Raw genomic sequence first — 25,946 nt, 5'->3', positions numbered from 1 at the left:
AAGCTCATGGCCACCACTGTAGTAATCGGTAGGGTGACACATTGGCACAGCTAGTGAAACCACTGCCTCACACCACCACAGATCGGGTTCATTCCTGTCCTTGGGTGCTGTCTATGTGGTCGCAAGGGTTTCCTCCGGGTGCTCCATTTACCTCCACCTCCCAAAGATGTCCAGGTTGGTAGGGACTGTAAATCATCCCTACCCGTGGTCAGTGGTAGAAGCTGGGAGGAGGTGGTGGGATCGTGCAGAGAATAAAATGGGATTAGTGCAAGTGGGTGGTTGATGGTCAGAGCCTGTTTGCATGCTGCATTACCCTGTGACTTAATGTTACCTGCTCTATGACAAATGTCTCTCAATATTGGGACTGAGCAAGTTCCAAAGGGATATGCTCTTGGGTGACGAACAAAAATGAGCAAGTGCTCCTCCAGAGTGAGGCCAACATGGGAGAATGTTGTCCCTACCTCCATCACCCACCATGCAGTCCCTCAATTCTACGGCAGATCTGTATTCTCCCCTTTAATGGCCAATGGAGGAGGTGGCAGGGTTTACCTCTTAGCAGGTTGATTAGCTCCTGAACATCATTCATAAGGCAAAAAGAGGTTAACTAATGAAAACAGGTTACAAAAGGTTGCATTGCCTTTGGAAGATTGGGGGCAACGACATTGAAGTGTTTGGGATACTTAAATAATTACACAGCCTGTTAGAGGTAAATTATTTACAAGTCCATAGGGGTGGGAATAATCAGAAAATTAGAACTGGATTAATCGGGGCTGACTTGTAGGAACACTTCTTCATTCAGAGAGCACAAAGTAGAAACTTGCCTCCCTAAAATTGGGGCTCAATTTAACCTTTAAAACCTCAGCTCAATGTACCTATTTGTTTTTAGACAAGGGTAACATGGGGTATGAAATCAGGAGTATTAAAGAGCAGCATGGTTAGTGAAGCGGTTGGCACAATGCTGGTACAGTGCCAGCAAACCAGGTTCAAATCCAGTGCTGGCTCTAAGGAATTATCCTCCCACATTCCAAAGATGTACAAAGTTAGGTTAATTGATCACATGGGCGGCCACGTGGACCAGAAAAGCCTGTTACCTGTTAAACTTAATTTAATTTAAACTTTAAAAAGGGGACACTACGGATCAGCCGTGATATATAATTGGTCCCAAAGACTTGCGGGGCCTACTGCTATTTGTTGGGAAAATTTAAAAAAGGTTCAGTTTTCATTGGTTTAACCAACATTATACTTATAAAGACATACGTTACAAATTCTACTCAGTAAATTTTGAGAGTTAGCTAAAGCCGAGAAGGGATTGTATCTGCAGTATAGTGTAAATGTAATACCAACTATTGCCCTTTTTGTATCAATCTTCTGGCTGCGTAGAGCTCTCTACTCTTCATATTCTTCTTCATTAATGGGCATTCCTTTGCATTTAAACAGCACCATAGCATAGATAGGGTGGACAGCCAGCACCTTTTTTTTCCTGGGGCCAGTGAACCTCTGTACAAGGTGAGGGGAGACATCAGGGTATTTTGTTTTAAAAGAATAGTGGGTGCTCGGAATGCATTGCCAAGGAGAGAGGTGGAGGCTGGTATAATAGGGATATTGAAAAAGATCTTAGACAGGTCCATGGATACACAAACAAGAGAGGATTATGGAAGTGTGGTAGGGAAGGTTTAGCTGAATAGGTTTCTATAGGTTCATGAGCTGAAGGCTCTGTAATGATCCATGTTCTATTTCCAATTTTTAGTGGGATGTGGCAATAGAGATTTAGGGCATAGCAAAACAGAGGGAATAAATGCCTGGGTGGTGCTTTTTGCTTAGCAAAAGCATGGATTCCACATTATGCTTGTCTCTACTGCTGAGCAGAAGTTTAAAACTGGGAGAAATGTTGAGCAAGGTAGCCTGAAGTAGAACACAAGAGGAAGTGCAAAAGATGCAGAAATGTATACCCTAGCCAAAATGCAACCACGAGCAGAGTTTCTCATATGTGATTTGCTAATTGACTGCTATCCACATAATATTCCACAATGCCAGATTTCAGAAAACAATCAACGGCCACAGCATTACCTAAAAGCATGCACATTTGATTTCATGGTTCTGATCATAGGCTAAGCTGATCTTGGCCAATATAAATTGTGAGTTGAACAGCAATTAAGGACAAGCGTCATACATTTTCTACCCTCTCCGAATTCTTTAAGTTTGTTTGGATGGCCTCATTCAGTTTTGCCACTGATCATTCCAAAACATTCAGCTCACTGTAAGTAAGCTCTGTGTGCATGTCAACATCCGTCACCCTCCTGCACCCACTGTCCCGCACACCGCCATAAAAGCAGGTCTTGCATTTGAAACACCGAGCGAAAATTGGTTTGGATTTCTGGAGGGGGCTTTCATTCTGCACAAAGCAGCACTATTGAAAGATGCTTGGAGTAACTTGTGTTTCGTTAAAGAAACATCATTTCTAGTCAAAAAAACCAAAGAATTGTTTGATTTATTGTCCATCATTGCCATGTTAACACAAAAGAAATTCAGATCTGAGCAGAGTGACTTAAAAAATCTTTGCAAAAGTATCAGACTTGCTTTGCGAGCCATGTAGAGTTTTGTGGAATGCAAGTACCGGCCAGTGAGAGAAATCCAAAGGTCACATGTTTCTTCTCACTCACTGAGTGTAGATGTTCCCTCAGCAATCGTATCCCTTGTCACCTTGCATAGAAATGCTGAGTAAGGGCAGGAAGGTGTTTGTGATCTTCCTCTGAGCCTTTCCAACAAGTGAAAGGACACATCCGACTATGTCTGTAAGGAGATTGTACGTTCTCCCCATACCTGTGTGTGTGATTTGCCCGGATGTTCCGGTTTTCTCGCATCCTTCAAAACGTTCAGGGCTGTAGGTTAATTTGGGTGTAAATGGGCAGCACAGGTTTAAATGGCCAGATTCACCTTCCACTGTGCTGTAAATAAAAAAAAATAAATCTTACCAAGCAAACCCGTCTGAACCCAATAGGTGTTCTTTGATGAGGATCTTGGTTTGATCATAATTTCTTTGATCAACCATAATGATAACACCAGGTTGCAGTTTTCTCTGAAAAAAATTGATTTGCCTCTCAGTTGTTCCCATATTTTTTTTGCTTTGTGAGTACAGCCTCTAAAAAAGAAAAATCTAAACCCACTACCAAGAAAAAATCTGTTTGGCCAAATAAAAAGAAAAGAAAGACAGAATTCTTATTAGAGTGATAAATGACCTCATTAGTCAACAGTTCATAACAAATCAAAGATTATGAAAATCATTCAAAAAGGGTCCCACCATGTTTGAAATTTTATATTCAAATCAGAAATTGAGAATCTAATCTTCTCTAGGTTTAAACATGACATGACGTCTCTTGGCCATTCAGTATGATTAAGCAGGGTAATATTCCTGCCCATCTAGCCATAAGAGAAATAAAAGCTAATCCATGTAGCGCAGATGCAGTTAACGTTATGTCACTCTCTCCAACATGGCCAAATAAAGCAATTATTTAATTTGGTTTAAAATTAACTTCAGAAAGTGCAGAGAAACTTTGAAGTACTTTGATCCAGTATTTCCCAAGACTCTGGCATGTCCAAAATATATGAATAATGAAGTATCGCCATTGTTACATTTATCGCAAGGAGGAGATACATCTGCATAAAAACTAGATTTGACTTTGGACATGTGAGCCCTATGGTCTACTTTAAATTGTAGGAGAGAATGACGGGCACATAAAGAAGAGGTATTAATTAATTAATTTGAAAATTACATTCCAAGTTTCTTCAGATTTAAAAGCTGTAGGTTCTGTTTCCAGGCTTTTTAAATTTTATCTGAGGGAGCTTCTCTTATTCCCAACAACATATCATAAATATATATTGAACTATTGTAGTAAGATTGTAAATTAAAATTTACATCAATTAAAGCCTCGGAAAATTGATAAAATACAATAAAATCCTCGATATCCGGCACCTATGGGGATTGGTAGATGACAGATGTGTGAATTTTCTGGTTGCTTGAAATTGTGCATTGCATGATGGGCACACTAACGACAAGGCATGTCAATTTTAAACGTCCGTATTTTTTTTCCAATTTATTTTCCACAATTCTTTTGCCAGTTGCTTGAATTCCGGATAACAGGGGTTTTACTGTAGTTTTTTTTATTGGAGATTGGGATTGAACCTTATGAACTAAATAATGGGAACTATGAGTTCTGGGATCCACTTTCAAAATGGGGTTTGAATCTTTAGGATTAGGATTGAATTCCTAGTGTTTGCAATTAACTTTGGGATTAAATTGTTGGCTTTGCGAAGTTGAGTTGAAGATATCTCTTCTACCATGAGCAAGGATCAGTTTGATTTGTGTTCAACCCTGGAATGTTCTTGAGATGAATGACAGTAACATATATTCCAGGGGGTTAAATATCAATGTTCTAACCAATCTTTCCATTCTGTTTATATTGTCCTTGTTTCCATCACTTCCCTTTCATTCCACCGATGGAAAATGCAGGTCTTTGGAAAGGTAAGGAAACATATCTGTTTCTAACGTGTCTTTAAAGTGATTGGAAATGGTTGGGAATGATGTGCAGCCACTAGATTATGGGGGTGACAGTGGTGGTTTTGTTGGAAGGTTTTGCTACATTTATGGATTAAATCCCAGTTTAAAACAAGAAGAATGTCCCCCATCTCCAAGCTTTGGTTCTCCCAGTAAAGCTCATGATACTTTCTTTACAGTTTTTCTCCTTACCCGAAGTTAAAGCATTGATTGTGAATGATAAACCTTATGAGTGGTTTCAGTGAGAGTGGGTAGAGAGCAACAGTTCCTCTTTGGACATGGCTCAAGGGCATCTTGAGTAAACGTTAATGGAAAAAGCGAAAAACCTTGCATATGCCACAATAGTTATCTGTCAGATTAGAAGCTCACTGTCCATTGGGTTAGTGAATCATGAATCTTTCAAAATGGGTAGACACCTGAGAAAAACAGTAATTTTGAGGATCTGCAGAGTGAAATTGAGGATAGGATTGTTCTTTTTGAAGTTAGGATGTGCTCAATGATACTAAGAACAACGCTGTATGTTGTAGGAATTCTACAAGTTAAGGGAGGAGGAACATGGGTTGGTTTGATCATCGTTGACATTGAATGTGTTCCCCCATCCTAACTTTTAACTCTTCCAGTGACAATGAAGACAGCAAGAAACCTCAGGGCAGCCAGTCATCTGTGGATGGGACGGTGAAGCAAGAAGAAAGTGATGACAGCATTATTATCTATGGTGACGGCGATGAGAATTCCCGTTTCGGTGAGGACGGTTCCTTCATCGGCCAGTACACAGTCAAAAAAGACAAAGAGGAGACGGAGGGTAACGACAGTTCGGAGGCCACGTCTCCAGTCAATCCTGCCTACTCCTTGGCACAAATGTGAAGGGGTGACTGCAGAGGATACGGGCACAGGTGCTACCAAGGCAGTGAATGCATTGATTTAACTACCAATATTCGTATACATGGAGAAACAAGTTTTGGTTGTCCAAATTTGAAAGACCAAGCAGAGAAAAAGACAAGAGAAGTCACACGAAGAACTGGAGGGAATCGAAACAGCGTGGAAGATAGAGTGCTTTCTTGGGCTTTGAAGGAACATAGCCACAATTTGTTGCAAATATACTCAATAATCACTCCCTCGAGAGTAAGATGTATCAATTTTTATTTCCCCACTCCATCCACCTTAGGTTACAAGTAACACTACTTTGAGCAAGTTTTAACACTGTCTACCGACGTGGCGAGCTAGCACATTGTCATTTTCCGGTTTTTAGCTCTGGCCTTGTACTTTAGATGTCACTGGGCCACAGCTTTACATCAAAAGAGCTCTTTGGGGACTTTTTAGCATCTTGCAGTCTTTGACAGAATATGTACTCTGGTTTATGACAACTGAAGGTGGTACAAGGAAAGACATCTCTGACTACTGGTCTTCCTCGCTTCTTTCCCTTGATTTAGATATGTCCTTCTTAAAAACCAAAGGTTAGGCCATGTGGATGTTGAGAAGCATTTGGAGCAATGTTTATTAAGAACGACACGACTTCCAAAGTGATTTGCATCCATGGAGCAATATTGGGAACATCAACAGTCCATTCTTGAGGGGTTGAGCCTTAGGGAGGACCATGTAATGAGGGGAAATTCCTCTTCAGTCCTCAGCATTGTTGGTGCTGTTGCCCAATGAATAATCAGTTCCACTCAATGTCCCTGGTCCCGGAGTCAGCAGAACAGAACATCCATGGTCTCACCCAAGAGAGTCTTCTGCTGAATCTGTTTCCCTCATTTATAAATGGGAAGTTCATTGAGTAACAATGCTCCACACGGTTTTAAGATTCATATGTCCATTAGATGAGGAGCCAACCTCGCCTCTAAGACCGTCAATCTCTCAACCACTTTACTGCAGGTTTCCTGCAAAAATTGTGACCATTCTTAGTCATTTGCAGGTATTTTCTCAATGGCAAGGCTCCAACTTCCATCCACTTGTGACGTAAGCCCAAGCTCCCAGCAAGAAGTAATTATCAAGCCCAAAGGTCCCTGTCCTTCAGCCACTTGACCCTCATATCCCACATTCTTCAGTTAACCATCCTTGATATTTCCTCTGTTCAGATCTGCTTTCTCAAGGTAACAACATATTAGCCCCTTGTACTAATCACTACCCTAGCAGGTGAAGATCTCATCTATTATGAATCATATTTGGTATTAATTTTGTTCATATCAGTTGCCCATGCGACACACAAGTCTCCTTCCCCATTTTCTTCCACCTGTCTCCTTTCCTCCAGCTCTCTCTCTCTTTCTCTTTATTTCCTTTTCCCCTCTCTGCTTTCACAGAGCCAAAATCAATTCTCACCTTTCCTCTTATCATACCCAATTAACACCCTTGGTCTGGACTCCTCCCCCTCCCATTCTTCCCCCTTTCTTTAAGTCAGACGCCTGACCTTTTTCACTCACACCTCGAGGAAGGGCTCAGGCCCGAAATGTCGGTAATATACCTTTACCTCCGAGACTGGCTGAGTTCCTCCAGCATTTACTCTGTGATTTGCACACGAGACACAACAGCTGCACAAAACATAATCTGCCAGAGCAATTCAGAAGGTCAAGTAACATCAGTGGGAGAGAAAGAATTGTTGATATTTCGGGAGTTCTGTTCCCCAAAGAACATAAGAATTAGAAGCAGGAGTCGGCCATCTGGCCCATCGAGCCTGTACCACCATTCATGGCTGATCTGATGACTGGCTCATCTCCACCGACCTGCCTTTTCCCCATATCCCTTAATTCCCCTACTATGTAAAAATCTACCCAACCTTTTCTTAAATATATTTACTGAGGTCGCCTCTGCTGCTTCAATGGGCAGTTGACCATTCTTATTCTCCCACTGATGTGACTCAACCCACTGAGTTCCTCCAGAAGATTATGTTCAATCACCCTTGACGGAGACAAGAAGAGTAGTAGTTATTGAATGAAACATATCTAAAATCCCAAAACCAATTAAGCAATAAAATATCAAGGTTTGTATCACCTTAATCTTCCGACTGTGACCTTGCACTGAACTTCATTTAACATGGCATTTTTATGAGAATTAATATTTCAGTGCCAAGGTGAGTCCAACTTTTAGATTGGATTTCTTTTTCTCAGAAGCAATATTATTTATGTTTAAGTTTTGCTTCTCCAAAATTAGAAACTGTGCCAAGTTCTCCGTGTTATGAAGCTAGTGTCAAAGTCGAGGCTTTCAGTTTCAACCTGTTCATGTTAATAACTCCTACTCTCAACACTCCTAGGTCCCACCTACTCAGTTCAGACCCCCGAGATTTCAATTATTCGGCTTTCCACCTTCTTCACCCTGGGGTAAGGGCAGTGTGTTGATGGAAGCAATGATGAGGAAGTTGCACAGACAGCAGGACTGTGAGCTCTTGTTTCCCGGAGAGTGGTGTTGGACAGAGAATGGAACAGTCCAACAAGACGAGAGTGAGTGATGGATGGAGAACAGAAATACAGTGGTAGGCCTTTCCACCTCATTAGATCCCCCAATTACTATTTCTGCATATGAAACAATCGCTGATCTGTGGCTATATTATCCACTGTTGCCTTTTAATATCCCTCAATAGCTTTGGTTCACAAAACTCCATCAATTTCACATTTAAATTAATGTTAGTTCAATACCAAACCCATCTGTAGACCAGAATTTTAAATAACTATCTCTATTGTAGTATCCTTCACACAGGACAGAAAGAAATATCAACATTTTGCCACCACAAAATGAGGTCCCTTTGTCTTTGCTGCTGTTTTAATTTAAAAATATTTATTTTGGTAGGAGAACAAAAAGTCAAAGTCTTTGGAATAGAAATTCATTATAAGATTGGGCAGCATGGTAAACGCAACGCTACTACAGAGCTAGCGACGAGGAGGGGTCGAATCCATCACTGTCTGTAAGGAGATTGTACGTTCTGTGGGGTTTCCTCTGGGTGCTCCAATTTCCTCCCACACCTCCCCTTTCAAAACCTATGCTGGTTGTGGCCTAACTCCAGTAAATAAGATGTCTGCAAATGCTGGAAAACTGGAACAATTCACAAATTGTTAAAACAATTTGGCAGGCAAGAGAGCAACCATCAGCCTGAAACATCGACTGTGTTTCCAGAGATCCTGCCTGACCTGCCGAGTTCTTCCAACATTTTGTGTTGTCAAACCAAGTCAAACCTTTGTCCCTGACCTCACTGACCAACTCTGTGCTCCTGATTAATGATTTGTTCTCAATATCAATCCCTCCATTAGGAATAGAAGCAGAAGTAGGTCATTCAGCCCCTCCTACCTGTTCCATCATTCAGTTATATCATGGTTGACTCATGGCCTTCCTCCTTCCCACCTCTGTCATCTCCTCCAGCCCAACAACCCTCTGAGATATCGTCACATTCCCAGGATTTGCTGTTTAGTCAAGGTAACACCCCATTGACCGATGTCCCTTTACACAAGAACGCAATGAACTATAAGCTGGAGGTCCTTCAAGTTGTCTCTGAACAATATGATCATGACTGATCTCCACCAGGTTCCAACTCCTCTTGTAAGCCAGCACCCAATGGTCATTGTCAAGTTCCAGACTAGGAAAAACAACCCCTGAATTTTCACCCAGATAATTCTTCAAGTTTATAATCATCTGACTGTACATACACCAGACAAAATAGCGTTTATCCAGACCCTAGTACACACACATACACACCCAGTGCACAGCCCATAATTCCCCAATCTTTTAGAAATGTACCTGCTATCAATACCCAGAATATATCTCTCTAACTTTCCTTAAGCCAATTCTAAAGTCAGTTCTTAAAACCTATCTCTTGGACCAAGCATTTTCTAAGGTTACACTCCTATGAGGGGTTTTGGGATGTTTCACTACAATTAGGGTCTGATGTCTATACAAAGCTTTGCACTCACACCATTGTAGTCAGAAACCAGCCTCAAAAGAATTTCCACTTCCTCTGCCACAATTTAAACTTTGTCAAATGAAAGTGTTTACAGCCGCCAAGCTGAAATAAAAGCCATTGTGCTGCCATCCTTTCCCCTTCCCCACCCCAAACTTTCCCCTCATTCCTCTTGTTAGCTCTTCTCAAGTTGTTATGGACTTACTGATGGGGCACGTCACGTCGCTTGTAAGTGTCAGTAAGTTGTCATTGCACGCACAATGAGATATCAGGAAGGCGTCTGGGGCAGTCACAAGTGTGAGCTGAAGCCCAGTTCACACACGTATCAAGCCTACCCTCTTGTACGAGAGAAGTGCTCCTATTAAACAGAAAGTAAGTGCTGTTTTGTGCCATTAGAAGATGATAAGCAAACCAATACTTTCCTCACCAGAACAACCTACCACCCTCCCTGGCCTTAGCTCAGTGTCCCCACTATGTATTTCCCAATCCCCACTCTGTGCCATCTCCTCCTTGTGGGGAACATTTATACACTTTAAGCGGTACATAGTGCATGGATGGTGCCTTTTTAAAAACTATACCTTGCTGCACGGTTTAAGCTCATAAATTCAGTCATATCATAATGACACCCCCTTTGTCCTTCTCTTCTCCCCATTTATTATTGTCTCCAGCTCTGCCTCACATCAGGGTTGTGTCTGCTGCGATAACAGTGGCTTAATGAGAATAGGCAGCTGATTGGATGGTCCATTGTACCAGTTTACTTGTATGTAACAGTCAATCATTTGCAACTTCTTCATCTATAGAACTCTTTACATATTCAAGCACGTATTTTTTGTGTTTTAATTTTTTTTGTTGGCAATGCCCTTTGATAAAGCTCCTTGATTATTGTAAAAGCCCTGGTTATAAAATGTTAGGTCGTCAAGTCATTTATGGGATGATTTATTCTCAAGACGTTCCCCCAGTTCAGCATGTGTTCGGGTGAGGGAGGTGGTGAGAGAGGGAATAGAACTTGACTAGTCAATAGTCAAACCAGGATGAGATGGGGAACTTAACATGCAGGAGATGATGCCTGCGAATCTTTTGCCCTACAGCGAACACTGTTTCATTTGATGCATTTTTCTGTACAAAAGTGTAAATAATTACTTTCAAATTCGGTGCCAAATTTTGTTTGAAGAACCTCAGGATATTACTTCCAAAAGACACCATGTCATTGCAAACCATTGTTGCTTTATGAAGCCTAAACATTTAAGTTAAACAAAGAAATAAAATTTCCATGGCATTAACAGATTTTAGGAACCTTGTTTGACTCAATAAGTGTATCAGTGACCTTTCCTCACTTGCTTTGATACCAACATTCCGGGTTGAATTGAACTGAAAACTGCAGTTTTTATATGTAAACAAAGAGAGAAGCCGGTAAATTTTTTTTCATGAAGTTTATTGTAATTACTAAACCTTGCAATAGAATCCAGCTCAGTAAACCAATTTAAATCAGACTGGTAAATGTCATGTGCAATAGATGGTAAAGATCCAATTAATGGCTGGGGTTGGAACATTGATCACTGACAAGCAAGCAGAACAGACCAGATGGGCCAAATAGCCTCCCCTTGTTCCTATTAGCCGCAAAGTCATAATTCTAACTATCATTCCACAGTCAGTTGTAACCCTCCTCCAAAAATTCACAGAGGAATGAGGGATAATCAGGACTTGCACCTTACAATTCATGACTGGTATTGATCTGGTTCCTGTGCAGTATTCCTGCCAAGACCCCTGGTCATGGGCCTGTTATGGCAGTCAGAAGCATCCTCCAAATGATTTGGATTAATATGCACTTCTTGTGCAGGAACTCATCTCATTGTGCTCCAGGTGAGGCAAATCTTAAGCCAGAGAGCAAGTTCTCAGAAGTGCTTTGAATATGGGCGATGCAATGGAGTTCATGAAAGGAATTCCAGAATGTGAAGCCTAGGCAGGCAAAGGTGCGCTCACCTCTGGAGGGACGATGACGAGCAATGCACAAGGAGATTAGAATTGCAGACACACAGAGCTGTGAACCTGGAGGGGATGACAGAGGTCAGAGGCTAGCACTGTGTAGAGTGCTAGAAGTTGAGGAGCATTAAAATCGAGACATTGAGCTGCTGCAGACTTCTGGTATTGTGAACATGATGCTAATAACCTGGCGTTACCCGGAAGGTTCAAATTGAAAATAAAAGTCTGCAAGAATAAGTGTGACAACGGTGCAAACATTTACAGAGAAAAATCAAATCAGAACTATAGCTTTTAGAGATTGATTGACTATTTAATTTCTAGGGGTGAGGATCTTACTCCCTCAGACAGCTAACTGATGACGATTATGGTATTATCTTTGCGATGACCGAAGATACATTAAATTATTTGTTGTGAGTGTTCTCATTGACGTACATCTGTGCAGGCAATTTTCATTCTTCCCATCTAAATATTTCCATCAAAATACTATCAGTCCGAAAAAAAATGTCACTGTCACGGAAACTGTCCCAGTAGCCTTATCAAAGCAACGATGTAGACGTGGCCGAGTTGTAGATATTCCAAGTATCCCATCATTGTTCATTAGTGTTCAGCCTCCCTTTTGCCCTCATGTACAATGTTCATTTTCATAAACATATGGGGAAATAGCAAGAAAATAAGCCTATATTTCTTTAACTGTGAATCTCACTGACAGAGCCAGCCTCTCTCTCTCTCTCTCTCTCTCTCTCTCTCTCTCTCTCTCTCTCTCTCTCTCTCTCTCTCTCTCTCTCTCTCTCTCTCTCGTTGCAAGCTTCTTTCAGCTATAAGTGCACAATGAGTAAAATTCTGGGTCAAGAACATCTCTTTAAACTAGTCACTCAACATATAAACATTCCTGGTCTATCAAAAAATCCAATTCCAAGTATTTTTGTTATCCTTTCAAGGAACAGCATCTAATCTTTGACAACATTTTCTGCTTTTATTTTGTATTTCCAATATCTCCGGTGTGAGAATGGGGAGTGGGAATAAAGGGTGCCTTTTCTGACTGGCTTCCGGTGACTAGTGGTGTTCCACAGGGATCGGTGCTTGTAAAGGATTTAGATGATGGAACTGATGTTTTTTGTGGCCAAGTTTCTAGATGATACGAAGATGGCTGGAGCGGTAGGTAGAGTTGACGGAACGGGGGTGGGGGGGCGCGGTGTCTGCAGGAAGTCTTGGACAGGTTAGGAGAATGATCAAAGAAATGGCAGCTGGAAAAAAGTATAGGGAAGTGTATGGTCATGCACTTTGGTAGAAGGAATAAAGTCTATTTTCAGAATGGGGAGAGATTTCAGAAAACAGAAGTCCAAAGGGATTTGGGAGTCACAGGCAGGATTCCCTCAAGGTTAACTTGCAGGTTGACTCGGTGGCAATGAAGGCAAATGCAATGTGAGCATTCATTTGCAGAAGACTAGAATATTAAGGCAAATTTGTAATGCTGAGGCTTTACATGACATTAGTCAGACCACGTTTGGAGCATTACAAGCAGTTTCGGTTAGCATGGGGAGATTCAAGTGCCTGATTGCCATTAGAAAGAAACTTTTCTTGAACCAAGAGGTGCTGGATTTCAATCTTCTGTTCAATCAAGGGTAGAATAGGGCAAATAGAAGTTTGTTTATTGTTACCATTTGCTTTCACACACCCATTATATGAAAGAATATATCCACTACTCAGCACTGAGTAAATTTAGGAAAATCTTGTTATGAGGTGAGATTGAGACTATTTCCCAAGTAAAAGAAGGATGTGAGTTAACCAACTTTCTTAAAATTAGGGAGGTGAATGAAGAAAGATCATTTCCTCTGCTTTGAGAGATGATGCCAAAGGTCATAAATTTAACATTATTAGGAAAGTGAGGAGCAACATTTGGAGAAATAATTCGGTGCAGTGAATTATCGGAGCATTTGATGGCTTGCTACAAGCACTTCTGGGCTTTTTAAAGCAAAGGTGGGCCAATCTGAGACAAGGAAAGTCCGTGCAGAGACCAGGTGAGTGGCATTGGTTTTGGAATGGCCCAGCAAAGAGGGAAAGCAAAATTAATAGGCTGATTGGCCTTTTACTTCATTGGGAGTCTACCATATTCAGAGGAGAGGTGCCTACAATAGTTATCGCAACAGTCAGATGGGAGTAAACCCTACCTTTGCTGCCGGGCATCAAGGATGTTGTCTCTTTCGGGAGATTTACTTCTGAGGAATTGGTTTGAAGCTAACACATGCATTAATAAAAACTGCTGGGTCTCTAACAACTTGTGAGGAATCCTGGACTAGGTTGCACAATTTTTCTTTTCTCCTATTCATAACGGATTAATATATTCCCAACATAAGATAGACTTGTGGCTGAAAAACTGACATCCCCGCAGATTGCATCCAAGACCATAATATCAAGTAACAACAAAGTGTAAATGAATCAAATAAACATGGTTATTTGACATGACTGCATGGAAAGTTGAAATACCCAAGCCATCCAGATACACTGTTTCCACTGGGAAAAATGTAAAAAATAAAACTTACTGTTTTTGTATAGAAATAAACTAAACGTAAAATAAAAGCATATTGTTTCTTCAAACAAATTTCTGCAATGTCTTTCATAATTTCAGAATCAGAATTTATTGTCATGAACATGTCACAAAATTTGTGGCAGCATCAAGGTGCAAATATTTGGATAAACCTCCTTCCAAAATAAATAAAAATAGTGCAAGGAAAAGTCCAAGCAGCGTCCATGGTTCATTGTTCATTCAGGAATCTGATGGCAGCAGGGAAGAAGTTGTCCTTATGTCGCTGAGGGCTCGTCTTCAGGCTCCTGTACCTCCTCCATAATTTGCCCTGTATTTTCAAAGTGCCTTTGGAGAGTCCACAGTTACCCAGCACTGAGGTTTGCAGGCACTGCAATGCTATTGAGGGCAATCGTGCATTGATCGATTATTGAATTAAACTGTCTCTGGCTGCAAGGCCAAAGGAGGGATTATTTAGAACGTAGCTAAAGGTTTGGTCTGAGAGATGAATTTTAAGGTAATTTGAAACAAAAATAAGAAGCAGAGGGATAAGGAGGGGGAAATAGAGAGGTTTGGAGACGAGGTAAGAGAAAGTGTGGACACACATATGGCTGATGTTTGTATTCATGAGCATAGAGAATGGAAGAACTGTAATTTTCCATCTGTTGCTTCTAATAAGAATGAATTTGAAACATAGAATTGGTGCAAGTTATGCCTTCAAGGACTTTGTTTTTACTAGGGATTTCTCTCTATGCTTTCAAAACTAGGCTTTACATCACAGTGCTAGGATGTTAAAGTAAAAACACAATGCCGGAGCAACTCAGTGGGTCAAACAGTGTACCGTATAGAGCAAAGATAAAGATATATATCCAATGTTTTAGTCTTGAGCCCTTCGTCAGTGATAATGAACAAATGATACAGAGTCTTGAAAAAGACCAAATTAAATTAACAGGAAGTTGAGCTTCTGCTTCTTAACTCCCAGAACTCTTCCTTTTGATGGATAGAAATAATTAGCCCATTCCTGTCAACCTTTGGTTTCCTCTGAGTTGGAGATTTAAGATGTTACATCATGTCCTGTGATGTAACTTCCTGCTCCCAACTTCCCCTGGGGTGTCAGCAAAGTGGAGGTAAGGTAGGTGTGGTGATTAAGTTCAGTTGAGTTTGACAGGTAGTATGGATTATGTCACCGTGTGACCTTCACTTCTTGAAAATGTTTGGTTCCTGTATTTAGCTGAAAATGCAAAATTTTAAGGGTAAGACAGGCAACAGGATTAGGTGGGACTTCAATGTCAACCATAATGCCAATTCACCAAGGAAGGTTAATAGCCAAGAAAGAAGCAAGTAAAGGGGAAGGAGGGTGAATTCACCACCTTCCTTTAAGAGAGAAAAATTAGGCATCAAAATTTAACTGCTTTTGAATTGCCACAAGTAACTTATAAAGCCCACAAATGACATCAATTTTAAAACGTTCTTTTTAAGGACTGTAGAAATAGTTGTAACATTTCATTTAAAATGATGGTATTGCTAAAAAGATACTTGTGGTATGAAGGGTGAATCACTGCCACTTTAACAGTATTTGATGTGCTCTCTCTACAACTTCCCGAAACTTGTGTGGAGTCTGAGAGGAGGCAGATATTTCCATGAAACAACTTGTGATGAGGAGGGGAGATCCTATGGACGACAAATCTCTGATTCAGCACACACTCTTAATAACAATGGGAAATATTAAGCTCACCATTAATTTAGCAGCATTTTCTAGGCCACTGTGATCTACAGAACTATCACGGTTCTAACTTTCCACAACATACCAGCGGAATATAAATGTAGCAAATTGTGCACATCCACAAGAATCGTTATGTGTGATGAACATTTACACCCACGTCCCAGTGCAGTCAAGTACAAATCTTGCCAGTCGTTATCACCTGCTACATAAACCTTCATGCTTTATCTTAAATGTTGGTCATTTCTTCTCGCATACAAATTAATTGCAGAAGACCGATTGATCTCTTGAGACTGTTCCATCGGCTGGTTTGAATAAATCCTCAAGTTACCCCAGATAGCATTTCCTCCTCTTGTTTATCAAGAACCTGTCTACTGCTACCTTAAAAATATTAATTGATAGCTTCCATGGTTCTTGGATGAAGGGAATTCCAAAGGCTCGTTAACTTCTGGAACTAAAATTAACTCCGTTATCTGCCTTAAATGGGTGAATCTTATTTTTGAATGGTGACCCCCTTCCCCCACCTCCAGATTCCAGCATGTGAAGTCTCCTGTGTGAACACTGTAATATCTTCTGCATCCATTTGAAAGATGGGAGCTCGAACCATAGGGCTTTTGGTCAGGGCTGCCCTCGTTGGGTTTGTGTGTTCGAAGGCTGGTCCCGAAAACAAAACAAGGTGTGACTGCAACTCACTGACCCACAGCAGGTATTAATGGAGAAAACAAATAAAAAGCAAGAAGGCAGAAAAGATGCCCACAGGACATCAGCTAGGAATGAGTAGGGTTAGCGATGCTGGTGGCATGTAGGCCAATTTGATTGTCAAGGGACATTGCACCATGTCTTGGGTAAACTTATACCTCTCATTTTTTTCGTTTTAGATTGGTCACAGTGTTTGAGCTACCGAAAGAAAATAGACACACACACCGAGAGCAGTTCAGTTTATACAACTGTTTATTACAAATTCAAAAGCTGATTTCACACTACAATATGCAAGCCCTTCCCAACTATACTTATCAACGCTTGGACTGGTCCCAACTGCCGAAGCGAGGCAACGACTGCACACTTGTAGTAGGTTGTCAGGGCGCCGGTAGCAAGTTCTCCACCTCCCCTGACCGGGACGTTGGCTGGACTCCAGAAGTTCTTCTTCTTGCTGAGAGATGTTGCCACCTCTCGGAGAGTCTCAAACTTCAGCAGCGGGACCATGGCTTATATTACCCAAAAACTGCTTACCCAAGCACCTATTCCCAGCGCAGCAAGAAAGATAAGCAAGCAAGCTAGCATGCTAGGCTTCTAACGAATAACATAATTTTCAGCTTATCACTTTGAATACAATGGTTTATTTTGCATCAAGGCTAGGCTTCTGACAGTCTCTGACCAAAACAAGCAGGAAGATTAAATGTTCTTGGTACACAGATGTCCTTTCGTCAGATAACAGCATCTCTGGCCCCTCGGTGGAATTTAGCTTATGTCTGCCGATTCTAAAACACAAGCAGGTTCTCAGCCTTGCAGAACCCAGAGCTGCAAGTTTAAAAAAACAGGTTAGAATCTTCCATTACACACCACCAGATGGAGCCATAGTACAACTTCTGGTGACCAGCACAGCACACAAGTGATCAGAAATATCAGTACACTTGTCTTACTGAATCCATAGAGTTTGACAGCACAGAAACAGGCCCTTCAGCCTAACTTATCCACTGCCTAGTAAGGCAACAAGACAAGCTCCTGGTTATAGCCAATGCTCCCAACTTAATAAGGAGGTCTTATGGAACATAAAAAGTTATGAAAGGAATAGATAAGATAGAAGCAGAGAGTTTGTTTCCCCTGACGGGTGAGAATAGAACAAAGGGACATTGCCTCAAGATTCAAGGAGTATTTTTAAATCAGAGATAAGGAAGAACTGCTTCTGGCTGCCATATAGTTGTATGAAATACCACTTTGCTCTACAGCTTTGAAAGTGCTAGTCACAGTTAAAATGAAGAGATTAAGGCAGACAATTTACTCACAAGATCCCACAAATTACCAATCATCCATCTTTCTTTCCTAATGCAGTTAGAAGCAGGTTCAGAAGATGAATGACTTGTCTTTTATTGCCAAAAAGCTGTGACTATATATATTATTATACTTATCTTCCTAAATCTACTTACATTCAATTCAGACTTGAATTTCAGATGCTGTTGTCTTTATTTGGCTGAGAAAGTCTTAGCTGGCCATTTGAGTTCATCTGAAGTGGCATGCGCAAAGGGGAAGCAGGGAATTTGTGTCGAGGAAGGTGGAGGTAGGGGAGAAAGGAGAGAGAGGTCCCACCTTTTTATTCAGGCCCCTGCTCATACATGATGGGTCAGGCCCAAAACACAGTTTTCTTATTTAATTCCACTGGTCCTCAATGCCTATGTCTTCGATTGCACATTCCTTTATCGGAGGGGACACTTCAGCTGATTTAAATGATTAGTGTTGAACCTGGTTTTCCAGCTCAGAATCTCCTTCTGCCTGAGATCAACCACCTCATCTCACGCTGACAAAGGAGTTGAATGGCTCAATGTTGTAACCATGAGAATGTCTTCACCCACAAATTCAATGGTTAACTAATTTATTATGGTTTCAGCTCATTATCAAATCTAGGTTTGAAGGGGATAGAGAGGCCCTATGTACCCTCTCTGGCAAACACAGAGATCTCACAGCACTATTTGAAGAGGGAAATAGTTCTCTCCAGTGACCTGACTGAATAGGAGAAATTATATGCTCCATCTCTGTTTTTAAGACATTTTTTTGGGTACACTGCTGTACACAAAAGTGCTGGAGAAACTCAGCAAGTCACACAGCCTTTTTGCAAAGATTTCTGCTCGGAGTAATTGGTGCCCCCATACCAGACCATGATGCAGCCGGTCAGCACACTTTCCACTACACATCTGTATAAAGTATAAGGCAGTCAATGTTTCTCCAACACTTTTGTGTACTGCACAAGGCCCCAGCATCTGCAGATTTTCCAGTTCACCTCTTTGAGCACAGAAGATGCTGGATACTTTTCTCACAAAAAGCATAAGGTCAGACTTCAAAAATAAGTGCATACTCCCCTATTTAATTTATCTTGAGTGGCTTAGAAAAAAAGCCTTCAGAGATATCAATTGTGGAACAAATCTTTTAAAGAGATGTACCCAGCTTTAATAATTGACCAATGGCTTGTTTCTGAACATCAGAAGGGAAAAGTCTACTTAACTCTCAGGTCACCAAGTCAAGTCAAGTTTATTATCAACTAATTGCTCAAGTACAACTCAACATTCTCCGGTCCTCAGTGTCAAACACGCAGTCAATCAACCAGATATAACACACATGCAGACAAATAATACATACACATGACAAGTATTCTTATATACAAATAAATATTGTTTCATGAATACGAGAGTCTCGGATGGTCCCTGGGAACAGTTCCTTTGGTCGTTCAGCATCCTCACTGCCTGTGGGAAGAAGCTGGTTCTCAACCTGGTGGTGCTGGCTCTGATCCTCCTGTATCCTTTCCCCAATCGGAGAAGCTGGTGTAGGGTGGAAGGGTTCCTCAATGAGTGCCCTCTTCAGATAACAATCCTGGTAAATCACGTCGATTGGGTGGAGGGTGGAGGTGTGGGAGGGAGAGTCCAGTGATTCTCTCTGTGGTTAAGTAAAGGTAACTCCGTTATTCTATCTGTTCTCCACTGTACGTTATTTAACTGAAGTCTATCAATCTCAGATTTTAAAATATGAACTGACATGCAATGATTGCCATTTCCAGGGGTGAATTTCAAATTCATACATCTGTGAAAGACATTCCTAACATTACTCTTGAAGGAGCAAACTGTAATTTTTAGAATTTTACACAAAAATACTGGAGAAATGCAGTACCAGTGTACTGTACTCCCCTCTGTAGCAGAGGAAGAGTTGAGGAGCCTTGCTTGTGTAGGTTTTCAGCATGGATTGCTCCGCATAGCCAACAAAAAGGTCAGGCAAAGCTGGGTCCATGGATACCCCTTCGACTTGGAGAAAATGGGATGGATCAAAGGAGAAGTGATTGAGGGTGAGAACAAGTCCTGCCAGAAGGATGAGGATGGTGGTGGAGGGGGATTAGTTTGGTCTGTTGTTGAGAAAGAAACGAAGGGCTTTGAGACCTTTACTTTGGTTGATGGAGATATATAAAGATTGGATATCCATAGGGAAAATGAGGCGGTCAATTTCAGGGAATTTAAGGTTATTGAAGTGATTGAGAGCGTATGAGGTATCGCCGATGTAGGTGGACAGGGAATGGGCTAGAGGTGAAAATTCAAGTTGCGATAAGATGATCCCAGTTTGGTGGGGCCAAGAGCAATGATTCTACTAAGACATTTTGGTTTGTGTATCTTGGGTAGGAGGTAGAACCAGGCAGTGTGGGGTTGGGAAACACTCTGGAGGGAGGTGACCGGATATGATGAAGTTAGAGTTGACACATGGGATGGTATTCTTTGATGTTCTTTGGCGAGATCTTGTTGGAGGAGGTGTCTAAGCATTGTTGTGTGCCCTCACAAGGTAGAGGTCAATGTGCCAGACCACAGCAGCACTGCTCTTGTCTGCAGATTTGATAGTGAGGTTGGGATTAGTGAGGAGAGAGTGGGTGAGATTAGAGTAAGAATGTGGAGTGGTAAAGTTGAGATGATCAATGTCTCAGCGTGACATATAAAGACCCAGAGTGGCCAGCTGTCCAGGACAAGGTGTCCAAGAGGAGGAAAAAGGGTTGAGGAGGGAGTGTAGAATTGTGGTGGAAGAAATGGGCTTGGAGACAGAGACAATGGAAGAAGCATTGTGCTCATTAAGGTGTGGGCGAAGGAGAATGAAAATGAGGCCTCAACTGAGGACAGAGTGTTCCGTCTCAGAAGGGCAGAGTGGAGGGCCGAGTAAAGACTAGACAAGTGTCAGTGTGGAGTCAGTAGGGGGATAGGGAGGATCAGAGGAGCGGGGAGGATAGGGAGGATCAGGGTGGGGGGGAGATTGGGGAGGGGAGAGGTGAAGGTTTGTGGAGGCTAGAGGGTGGAGGTGAAGGGTAGGGGAGGTCAGAGGGGAGCTGAAGTGTAGGGGAAGTTAGAGGAGAGTTGGGGAGAAATGTGAGAGTCTGAGGTTTAGGGAGGTGAGAAGAAAATGGGAACATAAAAGTAGATAAGGTGAGTACGGAGAGGTGTGAGAAGGCTGAGGAGTGGTGGTAGGGGGTTGGGAGATGATGCTGTGAGATCCAACAGGGATGAATACTCAGTGCCAGCCTTGTGGAGTGTGCCCTCTTCCCTTGGCTTCTATCATCTCCATCTCAATAACTTTGTTTAAGTTGCCTGGAAACTCCTCTATTCTAAGCCATTTCATTCTTACTGGTACTTAATTTCTCCTTGCTATTTAACCCTTACTTCATTCATTCAGTAATTCCAACATGAATCATTTGACTGCCTGATAACTTCTTATTATATTTTCTCTCTGTGTTGGACTAACTTAGAAGGTAAAACAGAACATTACAGCACAGTACAGTACAGACCATTTGGCCCGTGATGTTGTGCTGAGTCATAGAAACGTACTCAACAAACGAAACCTTCCCTACCTTACACCCATTATCCTCTATTTGTCTTGTATCTAAGAGTCTTTGAATTGTCCCAAATGTATCAGCCTCCACCACCACCCCTGGCAATGCATTCCAGCAATCCACTTGCACCTGTGTTAAAAAAAACTTACCCCTGATGTCTCCCCTTAACTTTCCACCCATCCTAAGATGTCCCCTGGTGTTTGCTACTCTCGCCTTGGGAAAAAGGCTGTCCAACTTATCTATGCCTCTCATAATCTTGTAGACCTCTGTTAGGTGACCTGTCATCCATCTTCACTCTAAAGAGAAAATTCCCAGCTCTGTTAACCATGTTCTCCAATCTAGGCATCACCCTGGTAAATCAGCACCCTCCCCATAGCTTCCACATCTTTCCTTTAATGAGATGATAGAACTAAACACAATATTCCAAGTGCACTCTAACCACAGCTGCAACATTACCTCATGACTCTTGAACTCAATCCCCGGACTAATGAAAGCCAGCAAGCCTGTCAGTTTTCTTAACTACCCTATCAATCTGCACGGCAACCTTGAGAGAGCTGTGGATTTGAACCCCAAGTTCCCTCTGTTCTTCCACACTATTAAGAATTCTGCCATTAACCATGTTCTCTGCCTTCCAAAATGCATCACCACACATTTGGATTGAACTCCATTTGCCACATTTCCTCCCAATTTTGTATCCTGTCCATATCCTGTTGTAGCCTACAACTTTCTACACTATTCCCCACACCTCCACCCTTCGTGTTGCCTGTGAACGTACTGACCCATTCCACTACTTGTTTATGCAGGTCATTTATATAAAAAATATTACAAATAACAGGGGTTTTCCAGAACAGATCCCTGCGGAACTCCACTAGTCACTGACCTCTATCTGCTACTGCACTCTGCTTTCTGCAGGCAAACCAATTCTGAATCCACACATCCAAGGTTCCATGGATCCCATGCCACATGACTTTCTGAATGAGTTTATCATGGGGGACCTTGTCAAATGTCTAACTGTAATCTATCTACACCACATCTACTGCCATACCTTTATCAATTTGTTTTTACTACTTTTGTTACTAAGATAATCCCTCTTCTTCTACCTGGTTTTGCTGAATAGATGGGTTGAGCTCAAGGTTTTGTTTCCATACTGTGTAATGAAAAGACATCTCAAATCTTGCTCCCTGAATTGAAGCTTGGACTAATTTTATGATAGAATCCCAGCAACTATTCTGAAATTGCAGCAAACTATCAACAAGCCTCCCAAAACAATTCAAAATATTGGATGATCCGTGATTTTATTTCAGGACAATAAGACAGTTATCGAGTGGTTGCTGGCACACGTTGAAACAAATTGGGATACAAACTCCCGGATTGGCAGTTATAATGTTTAGAAGTTATGCATTAAGATTACAGTGGGAGAGGTTTGTGTGAAATCCCAAAGGGAACCCCACTTCAGTCTGGATATACTTTGCAGAATGAGAATGTGAAGGAAGTGGTCAGGAGTGATTGATTTATTCAGAGGTTTACTCCATTAGTACAAAGGACAGGAGCAGAATCTATAATAACTTTTAAAAGAGGTTTGAAAAATTAAAATGTAAAATGATCAGGTGGTTTGGAAAGGGGTGGTGAGGAAGGGTCAAGGGAACGGGACAACGTGGATAAAAGGTATGGCATGGTTAGGGTAGCGGTTAGTGCATCGCTGTTACGTCACCAGCGATCGGGACCATGGTTCGAATCCCGCGCTGCCTGTAAGGAGATTGTATGCCCTCCCTGTGTCTGCGTGGAGGTTTCCTCCACGTGCTCTGGTTTCTTCCCACCATTTTAATCGTACCAGGGGTTGTAAGTCAATCGGGTGGCACGGGCTGGTGGGCCGTTACCATGCTATATCTCTAAATTAAAAAAAAAATTATTTAGGGAAGGAGGCACAAGTCCAACTAGCTCCAAATGTGCTACATATTCTCTGATTCTATTTATCTGGATTCTATGTAGGGGAGGCTCTTGAGCTTTGTTGGAAAGACACAATTGTGACAGTGTTCTTGGATTCTCAGTCTCTATTGGACCTGAGGGGGTGACGACGTGAATGTCTGGCCTGAATGTATTATTCATTAATGAAGCATAAGGCACACAGCATTTTCATCGCGTGGATTCACAATGGGGATTGACTCCTTTTTCTGTCAAGGACAGTGTGATTATTGATTTTTCGTGCTTCTTTTGGTTACATTATGCTGGACATTTCCCCACCTGGGGTATCATTTGGCTTTGAATTTTCAAACTGATTCTGCCCAGGTGCTGTAGTTGTTTATGTACAGAGAGTTTCCGCTTGTCTTGGAGCCAATTGAATCAGAATTTGTTGTCATGAACAAGTCACGAAATTTGGTGATTTGTGGCAGAATCCCAGTGCAAACATTCATATTATGAATGGCGACCCTTTTTCATGATTGCATCAACATGGAGGCTCCAGGACAGATCCTTGAAAATGTTAGCACCCAGGAATTTGAAGTTCTTGACCCTTTTTTTAACATCAATTTCCAGAACAAACATTCAATTTTAAATTTACAACAATAATATTTAAAGAAATAAAAATAACTGCACATAAAGTAACCCAGTGGCTCATTGATCATTCAGGAATCTGATGGCAGCGGGGAAGAAGCTGTCCTTGTGCCACTGAATGCATGTCTTTAGCCTCCTTCCAATGGGTGCAGAGTGAAAAAGGTATGGCCTGGGTAGTGGGGGTCCTTGAGGATAGAGGCTGCTTTTTTTAAGACACCACCTCATGTAGATGTCCTCAATGGAGTGAAGTCTGATGCCTGTGATGTCGCAGAACGAGACAACAACCCTCTGGAGTTTTTCTTGTCCTGAGATTTGGTGTCTCCATACCAGGCAGTGATGCAATCAGCCAGAATGCTCTCCACTAGTTTTTGAGAGCCTTTGATGTATAGAATCTCCTCAAACACCTCACAAAGTACAGCCGCTGGCAACCCTTTTTCATTATTGCGTCAACATGGAGGCTCCAGGACAGATCCTCGAAAATGTTAGCATCCAGGAATTTGAAGTTCTTGACCCTTGTTTTAACATCATTTTCTTTTGGAGTTGAAACAAACATTCAACTTTAAATTTAGACAAGCAGCACGATAAACTGGCCCTTCCAGCCAATGAGTCCATGTTGCCCGATTACACCCAATGACCTACAACCCCCAGTATGTTTGAAATGGTGGGAGGAAAGCAGATCACCTGGAGGAAATCCCCGCAGACAGGTTGATGTGCAAACTCCTTACAGACAGTGACGGGTTCTTACCTAGGTAGTTGGCGCTGTAACAGCATTGCGTTAAATATGCCACCCTAAAAGGTCAACATTGATGAACGGAGAGCTTCACCAGTCTTGAAAGGTTCAAAACCCAAAATTTATATGATCAAATTTAGACATACACCACGGAAACAGGCCCTTTTAGCCCATGAGCCCATGCCGCCCAAATACTCCCAACCTCCCAACGTTTTGAAGTGTGGGAGGAAACTGGAGCCCCCAGAGGAAAGCCACGCAGACACAGGGAGAACATACAAATTCCTTACAGACTGAGCCAGATTCAAACCTGGGTCGCTAGCGCTGTCACAGCGTTGAGCTAATCTACTGTGTCCCCTTGTTGCTGGTGGAATTGATTCAATTTTGTTTTCAAAGTTATTACCAACAAATTGAAGCCCTTTCAATTTTGATATTGTGAATGCCAAACACAGCCAGATAGAATTTAATATAGAATTGATGGAGATTAAAATTAGTGAATCTCTAGAATTCTCTTCTTAGGTGATTTAAGGCAAAGTTCAATAAATATTTGAAAGATTGGGGAATTGAGGATTGTAGGGAACTGGCAAAGAGGAGAGGCTGAGGCCAGTAAAGAATGGAGAGCACAAAGTTCCTTAGTGTGCACATAACAGATGACCTATCCTAAACCCACAACACCTCATTAGCCAGGAAAGTGCAGTAGGACCTTTACTTTCTAAGGAGGCTGAGGAGGGCAAGGCTACCGACCCCACCTTGACAACTGGCTGCATCATTGCGTGGTACGGTAGCTGCAAAGCTTCGGACTGGAAGTCAATGCAGAGGATCATTAAAAAAACTGAGAGGATCTCCCTTTTCTCTCTAGATGATATTCACTGGGAGTGTGGCTTAAACAGGGCTCAAAGTATTATCGAAGACCCTTTTCACACTGTATCTTTACCATTAGGAAGGAGGTACAGGAGCATCAAAATCAGGCTTGCCAGGCTGGGAAATACATTAGCTTTGTCCTGCAGGCTGTATGATTGATGAACAATACTTTATCTTGTAACCGAGTAAATCATCCCAATATATTTGCATATATTTATTTTAAATTATATTTGTATGCAAATATGTATTTGATATTCACTGTGTATTATGTGTGTAAATGTGTGCACCCCCATGGTCTGTGGAAACTGGGTTGTCTATGTACAGTCAGATAACAAACGAACTAGATCAGCCACGATCTAGGTTCAAGGTTCCTTTTCTTATCACGTAATAATACATTAAAAATGTAACATACTTGATATAGTTTAACTTTTTTCTGCCGTTAAGCAGACAGAGTCACTATTAGTGTTGCCCAGTGCCCATTAAAGTAAGAGAAGCAAAAGAGAGTGTCCGTGGATTCGCCTCTCGTGCTCCCACAACCTCTGCAGCCACACAGACACCTGTTCAATTCATTGGTAACCCAAGCTCCAAATCTG

The 25,946-nt window shown here is 41.7% G+C and overlaps 1 protein-coding gene across 1 annotated transcript in view; it reads left to right on the top strand.

Moving 5' to 3' along the window:
- Nucleotides 1-12,203, top strand: part of LOC138765547 (neurofascin-like) — a 216,497-nt gene extending 204,294 nt beyond the window's left edge. The window contains exons 41-45 of the mRNA XM_069942578.1: nt 82-174; nt 887-1,093; nt 2,252-2,426; nt 3,716-3,743; nt 5,173-12,203. Coding sequence (XP_069798679.1) covers nt 82-174; nt 887-1,093; nt 2,252-2,426; nt 3,716-3,743; nt 5,173-5,416 — 747 coding nt within the window. The 3' untranslated portion in view covers nt 5,417-12,203. The remainder of the gene's footprint in view (nt 1-81; nt 175-886; nt 1,094-2,251; nt 2,427-3,715; nt 3,744-5,172) is intronic.
- Nucleotides 12,204-25,946: the final 13,743 nt, after the last annotated feature.

This window comes from Narcine bancroftii, chromosome 5 (assembly GCF_036971445.1).
Source record: "Narcine bancroftii isolate sNarBan1 chromosome 5, sNarBan1.hap1, whole genome shotgun sequence".
NCBI classification, from domain to species: Eukaryota; Metazoa; Chordata; class Chondrichthyes; order Torpediniformes; family Narcinidae; genus Narcine; species Narcine bancroftii.
The sequence above is the reverse complement of the archived record's forward strand: the minus strand, read 5'-3'. Positions and strand labels throughout refer to the sequence as shown.